This window comes from Meleagris gallopavo, chromosome 1 (assembly GCF_905368555.1).
Source record: "Meleagris gallopavo chromosome 1, MGAL_WU_HG_1.1, whole genome shotgun sequence".
In the NCBI taxonomy this organism is placed as follows: domain Eukaryota; kingdom Metazoa; phylum Chordata; class Aves; order Galliformes; family Phasianidae; genus Meleagris; species Meleagris gallopavo.
Window position 1 is genome coordinate 4,380,420 of NC_139404.1, and position 13,853 is coordinate 4,394,272.

Consider the following 13,853-nt stretch of genomic DNA (forward strand, 5'->3'; position numbering starts at 1 on the left):
TTAGTCTGGGATGATCTAAGGATGTTTGAATTTGCTTCAGAGTATAATACAAAGGCTTGGCAGATTTCTTCCTTGGGGAAATCAATGCTGCAAAACTGGGATGTAGGCTAATCGTCACTTCTTTAAATCACATATTTTCAAACAGATGTTACCCAGCCCAAAATGACAGCAGTGCAGGCAGAGTTAAGTCTCCTGAGTTAGTACAAGTAATTCCTCTCTGCTGGACCACGATGTCTCACAGACTGCTTCTCTCTCTCACACTCTTTGTTAGCAATTGTTAAGCAAGGATGGATTGAGGCACATGAATTTGTTCCTGCTAATTGCATTTTTTCCCCTGTGTTTCTTTAGAGAAAAGTTCTACTTTATGTTAGAAATATGTAAAAGAAGAGATGTAGAGAACAGATGCTGTTTTTGGATTCCAATGCTCATGTTCCTATTCATCACAGGCATCTGTTTACTTGCAGCCACGTTAAGAAAATGCTTTAAAGAAAACAAAATTTAAACCTGTTATTTCTGGAATTTCCTCTTTTCAGACCATCGAGGCCATGAAGGCAATACTGAGCGAGCTCCGTGCTGCTGATCAGTTTTCTCTTATTGACTTCAACCACAATGTCCGATGTTGGAGGGATAATTTAGTCTCAGCTACCCCAGCACAGGTTGAAGACGCTAAGAAGTACATCCAGACAATTCATCCCAATGGGGGTATGAGGTTTTGACTGCAAGGTGCTCTTGACAGTTGCGTATCACAGGAATGGGTACCTCAGACAACATTCAGATTGGTGGAGTATTCTTAACAAAAAGTCTGATTCCTGAGATGGGAAAAGCATGTCCTGGGCTAAATGAGATCAAAGCTTCCACTTTATTTTGTTAGGGAATGGGATGGCACCTCCTTCCACTGAATAGGTTGACAGATGTGAACTTAGGGAGAAAGTAAAAGAGCTCTAGAGACTTCTTCTTTCTTGTCATCACCACAGTATCATGCCCACACCAAAAAGGTATGTCTATGGCTGCATGTCACTTTTGCATTATTATGGCACCATAGGACAGCTGCTTTCAATCTAAAGGGCCTACCTGCAGCCTTACAGACCCCAGTATCCATGAAAGATCAGCCTTATGAAGCAGGGTCTCACAAGCCCACCTCTAGGGTCTCCAAGGGCTATAGGTTGTAGGCTACATGATGTTCTATTAAGTGCCAACCTAGGCAAAGTGTTCATTCTTTTTGTGCTTCATTTCCTTGTCTGGTAAAAAAGAACAGTTGCCTTTTTCAAACTTTGGAAGCTTCACTGTGGTCCCACTGGAATTACTGCTAGTAGGAGGCATGAGGAGCCCCACATGGGGGCAACAGCCCAGTGCAAAAAGGAGTATCAAGATCTGCTCTCTTAATGGAACTTAAGGCAAAACGTCTATGTTTGTATATATACAAATGTGCTTAAATACTTATAAATAAGTGTTCCCACATTTTAACATAACAGTAAGAAAAATAACATGCTGGTGAACAAACTCAAGAGCAAATAGATTATTTGCTATTTCTACTCACAGCACTATGAGGCCGATCTGACACTTTCCATTTCAGTAAATGGTGTAACTCTAAATGAGGAAAATAGTGAAGGTCTGTTTAACACAGTGATCAACATGCAACAATTTTCAGCTTTGTTTCCTTAGGGAACCAGAGTGGTAGCAGATGTACCATAAGTATCACAGAGAAGAGGTTTTGCTCTTTAATCTCAGATCTTCATGCTGATTAATTCCACTAGAATCTCAGAACTGATCTGTTGTTGACAAGACACTCCACAAGATTCAAACCTGTTTTCTTCATTATGTCATTGACAGGCACAAATATCAATGAAGCTCTTCTCCGAGCCACATTCATCCTGAATGAAGCCCAGAATTTAGGCATGTTGGACCCTAACTCAGTTTCCATGATTGTATTGGTTTCTGATGGAGACCCAACAGTAGGTAAGGATTCTGCTTTAGATTAGAAGAAAGGACAGTGGAATTAGCACCATAAATGCAAGCAGTACATAGACACTTTGAGAGTAAGTTAAAAAAAATCTTCTTTCTTTCAATGGCTGCGCTGCTACAGATGCTATAGATGCCATAAGGCTGTGCACATGAGCAACTACAGAGATGCATGAGTCCTATAGGAGAGATAATCACAACAGCCTAAAAGAAAATCTCCTCTTCTGATGATTCCACCTCTTAATATTACTCAGTCCCAAATGTAACATCAAAACCTAGAAAATAAGATAGAAAGCAAATTGATCTGGGCTGAAATTGGTAAAGGTCAGAAGAAATCCATTAGTGTAAGATGCCAGCCCATAAGACAAACTGCCATAAGTTTGTTAAAAAGCCAATCCCAGTGGTAGGATGTCAACAAACAAAACCTGCATGGAAATGTATTAGCCTGCGGAGAGCTTGAAGGAGAAATTCTCAGAGAAGTCTAGATGCATTACAATTGCAGACTCCCTGGGAAGTTACTAAGAATTCTGCATGCACAGAGAATATGTATCATATACCCAAAAAAAGTTCAAAAGGATTATCTTCAGTGGCAATAATTTGCTGATCTCCATCCCGAAGAAGCCAAAATGTCACTTTATGTAGGGTTTATCTGAGCAAATGGAGATTTAGCAATTGAGCCAGCTTCCTCAACGTTCCTCATAATTAAGAGCGAACCTAAGACACTTCAAGGGCATGAATGCTCTCACCCTAATGGAGACGTCCACCATTGCTCAGATGAATGTCACTCTGTGTTTCTCAAAGGTGAGCTAAAGCTGACAACGATCCAAAAGAATGTGAAGCAGAGCATAAAGGATGAATTCTCTCTCTTCTGCCTCGGCATTGGGTTTGATGTAGATTATGATTTCCTGCAGAGAATCGCAACTGACAACCGTGGCATGGCCCAACGCATTTTTGGAAATCAGGAGACCTCTGCCCAAATGAAGGTACATTTCTAGCTCTTTTAAGCTGAGCATCCAGTTTTGCTCATAGCTGAAGAGCTAACTCCACTAACTAGGGTGGAGTGACTGTAGATTCACGATTTAGAGAGGTGGAGATCACTAAAGCTGTTCTTTGTTTTGGAGAGTTGTGCAAGATGACAACCATGCATTAGCTTAAGTGCAAAAATTAGGTGAGAAGCAACCATGTTGCACAACAGCCAAGACCTGGCAGATCTGATGATCAATTCAGGCACATACACACCTTTATTCACATCTTTTAGTTGTAGTATGAACAGATTTTTAAAAACAACCCATGGACCATCCCTTGGCTACCACAGGATTTGGGCCAGACCTCCCTGCTCAACCCATATACAGATGTTCTAAGGCTTAACTATAAAGCCTGCATTTGCTGGATCAGGGAAAGTCCTTCTTCCCCACTGATGCTCCCTGTTTCGTTACCTGCTCTCCTCTCAGTCAGGGTGGCCCATGTAGGAGGTTGCTTTGGGTACAACAGACTCACTTCTCTATTCTCTGCCATCCCAGAGATTCTACAACCAGGTCTCCACCCCACTCTTGAAGAAGATACAGTTCAACTACCCCCAGGAGTCGGTGTCAGATGTCACCCAGAGCAGCTTCCACAACTACTTTGGCGGCTCAGAAATAGTGGTGGCTGGGAAGGTTGACACTGCAAACCTCCAGCACTTGGAAAGTGTAGTCACAGCGACAGCGGTGAGTGGGGCCCTCTCTAGGATACCTGCTCTTGGAGTTTGGCTGGTTCATTCCCTCATGTGTTCAGTCTCCTTGCTGGTTGTGTTATGCCTGCTTGAGTCCTGGGTGGAAGTGTGGGGAACCTCACAGGGGTTTGTCCCACAGGGTTTCATAATAGCTTCAAGTTACAGCCAAGAGCAGTCACTCTCTGAAGCCTTCAGAAGAGCATGCTTCTTATAAGAAATGTAATGTACAAAATTCAATTGCAAATCAGAATTTGTTCTAAGATTATGGAGTCATCCTTCATGCCTCGTGGAGGTGCAGGGAGACCCCAGAATGTGTCTCCTTTCATGGCTAAAACTTCTGCTGCTGGGGACTTCAAGCTGGTGTCTCTGCATGGTGATAGGTCCTTTGTTGTCCTTTCATGATATGCCTTGTGGCATATTGCTCGTATTTAATGGCTGTTCCTCCACATGGAGAAGAATGAGGTGAGGAAGAAATACATCTGGATCCTTCTTTCTGAAGAGGACTTAACAACACTTACAGGGCTTGGAAATTGTGATTTGATACTTGCTACACAAATCAAGCATGTTGAATATTCTTTGCAGCTGAAACTTTGCTCCCCTCCCAATGGAGTTCTGGGGCTTTCTGATCTATAAGTGATTGTGGACAGAGCCAGAGTAGGTCCTTACTGCCAAGCATTTCAGGAGTTGACAAAAGGGGACCTCAGAGACACTCCATTCACCTAGCTCACCCTTGTTGTCCTTTTTTCTCATTTATTGCATAGGCAAATGCAGAGCTTGTCATGGAAACCTTGCGAGATGTTGAAGAGCTGGATGGTTTCATGAAGAAAGACAAATATGCAGATCCTGAATTCACTAGGAAGCTGTGGGCCTATCTGACTGTCAACCAGATGCTGGCAGAGAGGTGAGGAGAAATGTGATCTGTGATGGGAGGGAAGTGAAGCATGAGAGCAATCTGGTCTTTCCTGAGACCACAGGTTTCAAATGAGTAAGGTAAATAAATCAGGGTGAAGATAGGTGATATCTTCTGTCCTCACACTCCTGTCTTAGCACTCATAGATATCAGGTAATAGAGTTTGGGAGCAGTTAAATAGAGGAAATCTCTGACTTCGACAGACTCGGGTGTGGAGCTGACTGGAAATGAAAAGAATTTGCCTTTCTGAGCGTAAGAGCTACAGAGTTTCAGGAAAAAAAGCCCTTTGACTTTAGGAAGTCTGATGAATCCCATGTGAAGAAGAATGAGGTCTTCTGCTGGGACCAGAAGATGAGACTGAGCTTCTGTGTGTCCAACATCCACAGAAGCCTAGAACAGCCTACTTATACAGTGTGTTTACATAAGCCCTCAGCCTTGCCTTATTGCAGCATCTGAATCCTACCACCTTGGCTCTATGACTGCTCTGTGGAGGCACAAACAACGTGGTTGGTGTGAGGAGCAACTAACTATGCCTTCTGTTTTATCTTCCACCCAGAAACACAGCCCCCACTGCAGCTTTGAAGAGGAACATCACCAAATCCATCCTGCAGATGTCCCTTGACCATCATATTGTTACACCCTTCACTTCCATGCTGATAGAGAACTCTGAAAAAGATGAGATAATGCTTGCAGATCAGCCCAAAGACCCCAGAAGGGGATGCTGCTCAGGTCAGTGTCTCAGGCCACTACACTATCTGTCATTTTGGATTTGTTATCCTTGATTTTTAAAAACTTAACATGTCCATTGTTGAGACGGACAGTTTGTGCTTTTAGGACAACCTGTACTTTCAGGGAAAGCTGACTAAATCTTCAGTCACTTTCACAGCATCCTGGTAAGCAAGTGCTCTTTGGAGCTATTTGATTCAGTGAGCACTGAATGTGCTGATATCACAGAGATAAGCTTCCCAATAAACATACTATGTCACATATGGAACATCTTCTTACTGTGGCAGATATGTCTAGTTCCTCACAAGCTATAGAATTGACCAAACTGTATCTCATCACCACTTTCATCTCTTGGAAGCTTACCAGGGTTGCTAGCAATCAGATGTAAGCATATGTGGTACCTGAGATGTCATAATAATTTGGAGTGCCTCATTAATTAAACTTCTGGTTTACTCTTTTAAAACCATTCCTTCATGTTCCTTGTTACAGCAACCTTATTTCTAGCCAAATGAGGTGAAGTTGCCTTGTTCTGGCATCAGCTGATAGGGTCAATTGCAAAGCAATGGCTGTTGATGACTGTGGGTCATCCCCATCCAGTTGTTTTGTGTCCTCCCAGTCAGCAATTTGAAAAAGCACGACTGTTGCTGTTAGGAAAATATTACCGATGCAATGTAATGAAAGCACTGAAAGTACAAGATCAACTTTTTGGACAACTGAGTCTAATGATTTGCAATTTATTAATAAATAGGAGAGTTTGAATTGTCTATGAAGGAAAGAAGCAGTCTATGTTAGGGCAATGGACAACATCTGACATTTCACTCTGCAAGTAATGGTGACTTTGCTAAGAGCCCAGCACATTCAGCAGACTCAGTTCTCACACTCCTGGGTTACTATAACCATGTCCTAGTGCTGCCTCAGTAAAATGAAATTTTCACGTCTGTCAGTTGTCATTTTCTAGTTCATTTATTTGTCTTTTCAATTTGAAAGTCTGCAGCTGAGATCCAAAGAGAAATGAAATGTTTGTTACTCACCCCATGTGCTTCAGCTCACGACTATCAAACAGGCCAGCACAGGAATGGCACATATTACTGGGGAAATTCATGACAGGTGACACTAGCAGACTAATTCAGATCATGTTTCTTTTGTTCTAGAAGATTCAAAGGACTCAAGTGATTTTAACATTAGGTTCCTGTGTCCTTCGGTGTTTGACAGAATAGTCAAACATTGACAGCACTGAAATCAGGGTCAAAACATCTATGGTTGTCAAGGGCAGTGGAACATGACTTCTGAACCTGAGCAGAGAACAGAGGCTGTAGAACTACTATCAAAGTGATTTGACAAGTGACAATCTTTGTTTGTGATTGTGTAAAACATGCAGTCTGTACCAAAATGTTTGTGTATACAAGGCATAGAACGGGTAATCCGAAGCAGCCTTCTGTCTTCCCTTTACAAATTTAACTAAAGCCCCACTGTCTGCGTGAGCAAAGGCTTAGTGTCTTCCACTGAAATTACACATTTTCAAAAGATTGGTCAATTGTCCTTTTATCAGAACAGACTGATTGCAAAACTGAACTAAAGCTTCATGCCACATCTACCCTTTTCTTGAGAACTCTGGATTTTAAACATGCAGTTTTTCATTTGGCAGAACACTCACAGCATTGCTTTGAGGGTCTAGCTGAAGTGGGACCTATTCACATGAATGAGAGTTAAAATGTCAGTCTCCACTTTTCACCAATAGCTTATGGGTAGCTTAACTGAAATGGTAAGTGAATCATGTTACTCTGATGATGAGACTGGAGCAAATGGTTCCTTATTGTAGATTTGCCTGTAGTAAATAGTGCTGTGCCTACTTTACACAGTATAATGATATCAGGCTCATAATTCAACACATTACCTTAAAAATTACGCTATTAAAAAGTCTTCACTAATGAAAACCTAATTATGGCTGTCATTTAACAGGTACTTTAGGATTAACTCCAAATGCACCTGATAATAATAAAGGTATCCCACCCTGGGCCAATGTCAGCGCTGTGCCAGTCAGCTTCATGCCTGAGCAGAGGAGTCCTCCTGTGTCTGCTGTCAGCATAAACAGAGGTAAAAGCTCATAAGGTCATAGAATCATAAAGTCATAAAGGTTGGAAAAGACCACTCAGATCTTTTTTTGCAAATAAGCACCATGGATCAACACTCATTACACTACAAACAAATAAAGGAAATAATCGTAGTTGTTGGGCGCTCTGGGAATTTCAGTTTCAAGAATGATTTAAGCCAGCACTGGTTTAAAGGGTGGCAACTGGAATGAAGTAAAACTGAACATGTGAAAGGCTCTCAATACAGCCCTTGGAGAGGTCTGTGCACAGCACAGTCGCTGGCATCATAGATCACAGGCACCTCAAATTCCTGCAGATCCACCTGGTGCCCAAGGATTGCACTTTTTCTTATAAAATATTGAGCCACTTTGACTTAGAATAGATAAATCTGCAAAAATATTCCCTAAGTTACAAGAGCGAGACTAGTTCAGACCCAAGTAGGGTCTAATAGACACCCCATCTGCTGCTGTGTTCTCCCCAAGGCTGAGGCTGCTCACGGAGCTTCTTTGCAGTAGCAAAGCTAATGTGAAGTTACTGCTATTGTAAATGGCAGCAAGAGTGCTCTGTGGAAGATAAAAATCTCTGAATGCACTGATGATTGATGGGTCCTGTTAACACTTGGGCCTTTGCCACATCTCACTGCCTGCTTACAAAGAGCAATCAGGAGAGCCATTGCCTATAAAAGCAGTGTAACTGCAATTACTCTGTGAGTGTGGCTGTGTGTGGATGTGTATATTTATACAGCTGTCAAACAAAGAGCTATCCAACACCTTCCCTGAACAGATAAAGGGTTAATTTAAGACAGAGATAGTCAAGAAACTGCTTGGAAAAGAAGAGGAATGGGGCAAAGTGACCTGTCCACCATACGTGTTTTGCACTGGAAATTCTTTGCATTCTGAGAAAAACTGATCAAAATAGCATCAAGCTGAAAATCAAGCAGTTAGTGAAAATAAGGAAAAAAGATTGAGGGCTATCTCCAATATTCTGCATATTCAGAAGATTTAATATATCCAGAAAGCTTCTTCACTCTTTGGAATTTCATAGAATCACAGAATCGTTAGGGTTGGAAAAGGCCACTAAGATCATCCTGTCCAACTGTCAGCCCATCCCCAACACGCCCACTAACCATGAGGAACAGCAGTATTTGAGTAGAAGCTGGCCAGGATACAGGCAGCAATGAGTACAAAAGTTGTCTCTGAATGTTGGCAGGGAGATGGTCAGCTGGTCCTGAAAATTGCTTCAAAAAGCTCTGAGTGCAGTGGCTCAATCCCCGTGTCCCTCATCTCCGGGACAGGTATAGAATCATAGAATCATCTGAGTTGGAAGGAACCCCCAAAGGCCATCTAGTCCAACTCCCCACAGTGAATAGGGACGTGTACAGCTAAATCAGGTGCTCAGAGCCCCATCAAGCCTGATCCTGAATGTCTTCAGGGATGAGGCATCCACCACCTCTCTGAGCAATCTGTTACAGTGCCTCACCACCCTTAGTGTAAAAACCCTTTTTCTTATATTGTCTAAATCTTCCCTCTTTTAGTTTGAAACCATTTCTCTTTGTTTTATCACAACAGACTGCTGAAGAATCTGTCCCCTCCTTTCTTATAGCCTGCTTCTCACACCAGTGTCTTTTCTCTATGTTTCAGTTGATAATGACCCACATTTCATTATATACCTGCCCAAGAGCCAGAGGAACATCTGCTTTAATATCAACTCAGATCCTGGACATATCCTAAACTTGGTTTCTGATCCTAGTACTGGTAAGGGAATAAAAAGTACAGTTTACATTACAGCATGATTTTCCTTCCCTCAGGTCTGAGAGGTGTTGAAAGAAAAAAGGTGAAGTGTCTGAAAGGAGGATGCATGGTGACCTGAATGAGACAGCAGGTGGAGGGAAGTGGTTATTTCCCTTCACATACGGAGTACTGTGCCTAGTTTGAGGCTTGCCAGTACAAGAAAGATGTTGATAAACTGGACCAAAATTAGTGGTAGCTGAAGAAATGATTATGAGGCTGGAGCACAGGATGTAAAGAGAGACACTGAAAGAGCTATGTTTGGTCAGTCTTTAAAAGAAAGATACTCAAAGTGAATCTTGTTGCTGTATACAACCACCTACTCAGAAAACAAAAATAGCCAGAGAGTTCTTGGAGATGCACAGCAGAAGGACAAGAGGCAATAGAAATGAACAGATACATATAAAATACAGATTAGAGATTAAATACTAGGAAAAAATTTATCACCCTAGATTTAGGCAACATCTGTCTCTTCACAGGAGTCGTTGTCAATGGGCAGCTAATAGGGGCCAAGAAGGAGGAGAATAAGAAACTCAACACGTATTTTGGCAAATTTGGTTTTTATTTCAAAAACAAAGGCCTGAAGGTGGAGATTGACACAGAAACCATAACGCTGAAAGATGGATCTTACAGCATCATGTTGTCCTGGTCTGACACAGGACACATCATTCGGAAACAGTAAGTAGCTGAGCATTTATTGTCTGTCCTGTGCAACTTAACATTGAGCTTACCCAACCCTGGGTGAGATCCAGGTTGCAAGGTGCCTACATTTGGGCATGTGCACCTCATCTGAGTTCTCATTATGAATATTATGAAGTTAATGAAGATTAGACAACAGGGCCAAGGAAGTGATTCAGTTGACCAAGCAGAATTAGGAAAAGCTGTATTTCTTTCTCTGCTGCTGACTACATTAAGAGCTGGTTGCCTAAACATAAGCATCCTGTGTTATTTGAGGTGCCCATGGGGCTTCTGACATGACTCCAAACATCCACACCTTCACCTGCAGAATGAGAGTAAGCAGCAAAACTGGGCACCCTACAGCACCGGACCCTTGTTTAGGGAATGGGATCGCTTCCTAAATTTCCATTCTTTGTAACAGGAGCTTAGATTTGTAGGGCAGGATTTGGTTGTGTGAAAATGGGCATGAAGTGTCCTATTAGATACCATCCTTCCAAACCTCTGGGTGCTGCTCCCAAGGCTGTGAGTTTCTGTTGTCCTATCAGCCAGCTCCATGCAGTTGACGCATTAGAGCATCTCAAGGGGATTGAGCACTTAAGTGTGACCAGCTGGACTGAGCCCTCTCTTCTGGTTTGCCTCTGCTAGGCTTCTCATATCAGTGAAAAAAGAAAGCAACGTTACTATCAGAGTGGGTGAGGAAATGTCCTTCATGGTTTTGCTGCACCGTGTGTGGAAGAATCACCCAATTAATGTTGACTTCCTGGGAATCTACATCCCCCCTGAAAACCAGTTTTCTCCTGAAGCACAAGGGCTGATAGGTAAGGACTGCATGTTGGGTGAAGAGGGACACTAAGATTACTGCTAGGGTCAATCAGATGGCTCTGAGATTGCTGTAGTGCCTGGGAAGCTCCAAGAACTCTATAGAGCATAAGCAGCCAGGAGGTTATTCTCAGTGACTGTAATGGGGTTTTCCCAGCTTGCCTATTCTGTTGTGACTTGAAGAAAAAAAAAAAAGTGAAACAAACCCCTCAAAACTTCTTTTTGTATTGAAGTTTTTAATTCAGCTCTCCCTTGAATAGCACTGCTGTTCTGGCAAATAACACAAAACAAAAGCAAGGGCTTAATCCATAGAGAAAAACAGCTCTTCGAGCTCTGGACCCACCGAAGGCTCCCTTTAAGGTGTGGGAACTCTGTGCAGCAGATTGTTTTCCCAAATACTCTTCACAGCTCCAGTCTACTTAAGTAGAAGTTTTCTGGCTCAGAAGCAGAGCTTTTTACCCTCCCCATTTGGTGCTGGAGACAAGATGCTGTGATCCATGCAGGAGTGGTTTGCCTGCTGCATCCAGTTTGGATTTTTAAAAGTGCCTACCATCAGCTTACATCACCTCCAGCCATGGAGGTTAGGACATGCAAAGAGCTTTTAAATCTCTTTGATCAGGTCAGTTTACATCTGAACCAGAAGTGTATATCTACAACCAAAGACCTGGGCAAACTCCAGAGAAACCACAAGCCACCATGGAAGTGAAAGGAAACAAACTCACTGTTACTAGGTAGGAATAATGTGCTTGATTGTTCTCTTTATGGCTTTCTTCTCTTTTTAATTATCTCACTGACTGCAGGCTTAATTAAGGATCTTGGGGATCCCCTATTTTCATCTGTTAACAAATAATCTGTCTTTAGCTGTTGGCAAAACACTTGGATTCTTTTGTATTTTTAACATTGCATGAGCAGTTCTGGTCATGTAGCTGTCCAACATCTAACATTGGCTGTGTAGAAGTACCTGGGATCCCCACAAAAGAGCCCATGCAGTTACAGAACTGTGAAATTCATTGCATTCTGCAGTTGTTTCCACTCTGCACACATTCACACTTTGGCACAGAAGTACTATAAGCCAGCAGGATTAACAATGTCTTATTGTCTACTTGTCGTGACTCTCATTTTGGATGGCCTCTTCCTCACAGGGGATTGCAGAAAGACTACAGGACAAACCGTGTGTTTGGGACTGACGTGCAGTGCTGGTTTGTGCACAACAGTGGGAAAGGTTTCATAGATGGCCACTACAAAGATTACCTCGTCCCCCACCTGTACAGCTTTTTGAAGGAACCCTGAACGCTCAAGCTAAACCAGTTTATTATAGAAAATTCTTCTCTGCTCCTTCACACCCAGACTGGTAGCTGTCAGCCTACCAAGCCAGATTGACCAAAGGTGACATCACCAACATTTCCTTTATAAGTGATCAGTGTTTCAAATGTAACTCCCTCTTCCATTCAAAAATTAAATCTATAATAAACTGACATGCTGGACTGTAGGAGGTATCTTGTATTAGCCATGTCTAACAACCACTAAAGTCAAACTCCATTAGAAATTTCAGCTGTTTTGTAATACACACCTCACAGCAGACTTGTAATAGCATTGTGGCATCTGTAATTTTGGTATCATACACAACCAGGTTTAAAAAAACTCATGCTTTTCAACTTTTGTCCTTTCAGAGAGCAGGGAAAATGTAAGTTCACGTGTTGCTGGATTTGGCAAAAAACAGCGCAGCTAAGATAAGCCCAGCCAGGATGATGTGCATTACATACCTGACAAATCTAACAGAAAAGGAAATTGGGATCACAAAGAGTCCCTAGCCTTTACAGATATGCTAATCAGTGGTCAGAATTTCCTTGAAATAGCTCATGCTACTACAATGCAGGAAAATAAATTAGGTGAGCCCAGAATATCTTGTTTCAGTTTTGTAAACATTTCAGCATCACAGTGAAATTCTCACCTAGATACAGAACTGGGGAAGTAGGATAAAGAGCCTGGAATTCAGACTACATAGAAGTCACCAGCAGTACTAAAAGCTTCGCTTCCAGGGGGATCAGTTCCCAAAAGGTGTCATACTTTTCAAAAGTAAAAAATGACATCAGTAGTGAAAAACCATACACATGTATGTACCTAGAGTTGGATTTAAAACTCTGCTTTCACAGGCAACCTTAGGAAAAAAAATAATAAAATGCTGACCAGATTCTTCTCAGCAGCCCTAATGTAGGACAGGCACTCCAGTTATCTACTTGCCTTCCTGTACTTTGGTGTCCTTTGCCTGTGAACCAAAGACTGGCATGCATCCTTCCCCCAGTTTTGTTGTCAGGAGTGTGTGGATTAATGCATGCTGAGTCAGAGCAATTCTCAGAAGCGTATGCATGTCTTCTGCCTTAAGTTCCTTCCTGCATAATTGTTCAATTTTTAGATACTGCATTACTGCTTGACTTGTATTTGTGCCTGGGATCCCTGGAAAGTCATTCAAATCCTCCTGTGAGGTTATTCCAGACTGCAACTCTTTCACTCAACCTCTGCAGTCTTTCAGTTTTCCTGCAGGGGTCCCCTGGAAACCACGAATCATGGTTCTCTGAGGTAAAGCAAGGGACAAGCAACAGTGAATTTGATGCTGGTGACCTGAACTTTTAGACTGCACTAGAACTGGGGTACACATCCACAACAGCATCCTGTTCAATTCAGCTCATTAAGGAAAGGGCTGAGTGCCTTTTCTTTATGAAAAAAATGCAGTCTTTCCAAAGGAATTTTGCTCAACCACACAACACTGCTGAGTTTGCAGGGAAATAAAACTACCTTTCCCAAATGAGCATTGGTTACCTCTTCTCACCTTCCCCAACTTCCTAGGTCTCAGCTCCACAGTAGTCAACACAGCAGCTCCACACAGCTAAGATCAGCTCTGGAAGGCACAGGATTATCAGTTTTCTTGCCATCAAATTCCAGACACACACAATAACCACCAAAGGCAGTCTGAACCACAGGTGATGGTCTGTATTTTGGTTGGGAAAACTTGCACCTTTCTTTTACAAAAATAAGGCAGGTACACCAGTTGGCCATTTTACTGTGCTCTTCAGTGGATATAAAAGAACAGAGCGCTGCCCCATGTGTTTAAAAGGCTGATTAGGAAAGCTCTGACCTAAGATAAGTTTATGTTTATTCCTGAACATTCCTTAAAA

At 42.2% G+C, this 13,853-nt stretch overlaps 1 protein-coding gene across 2 annotated transcripts in view; it reads left to right on the forward strand.

Annotated features, from left to right (window-relative positions):
* Positions 1-12,169, forward strand: part of ITIH2 (inter-alpha-trypsin inhibitor heavy chain 2) — a 32,362-nt gene extending 20,193 nt beyond the window's left edge. For both annotated transcript variants that reach the window (XM_085215516.1, XM_003201837.5), the window contains exons 10-21: positions 534-702; positions 1,831-1,956; positions 2,761-2,942; positions 3,480-3,665; positions 4,432-4,571; positions 5,137-5,309; positions 7,266-7,400; positions 9,037-9,150; positions 9,663-9,861; positions 10,507-10,679; positions 11,300-11,411; positions 11,823-12,169. In XM_085215516.1, coding sequence (XP_085071642.1) covers positions 534-702; positions 1,831-1,956; positions 2,761-2,942; positions 3,480-3,665; positions 4,432-4,571; positions 5,137-5,309; positions 7,266-7,400; positions 9,037-9,150; positions 9,663-9,861; positions 10,507-10,679; positions 11,300-11,411; positions 11,823-11,970 — 1,857 coding nt within the window. In that variant the 3' untranslated portion in view covers positions 11,971-12,169. The remainder of the gene's footprint in view (positions 1-533; positions 703-1,830; positions 1,957-2,760; positions 2,943-3,479; positions 3,666-4,431; positions 4,572-5,136; positions 5,310-7,265; positions 7,401-9,036; positions 9,151-9,662; positions 9,862-10,506; positions 10,680-11,299; positions 11,412-11,822) is intronic.
* The last annotated feature ends 1,684 nt before the right edge of the window (positions 12,170-13,853 follow it).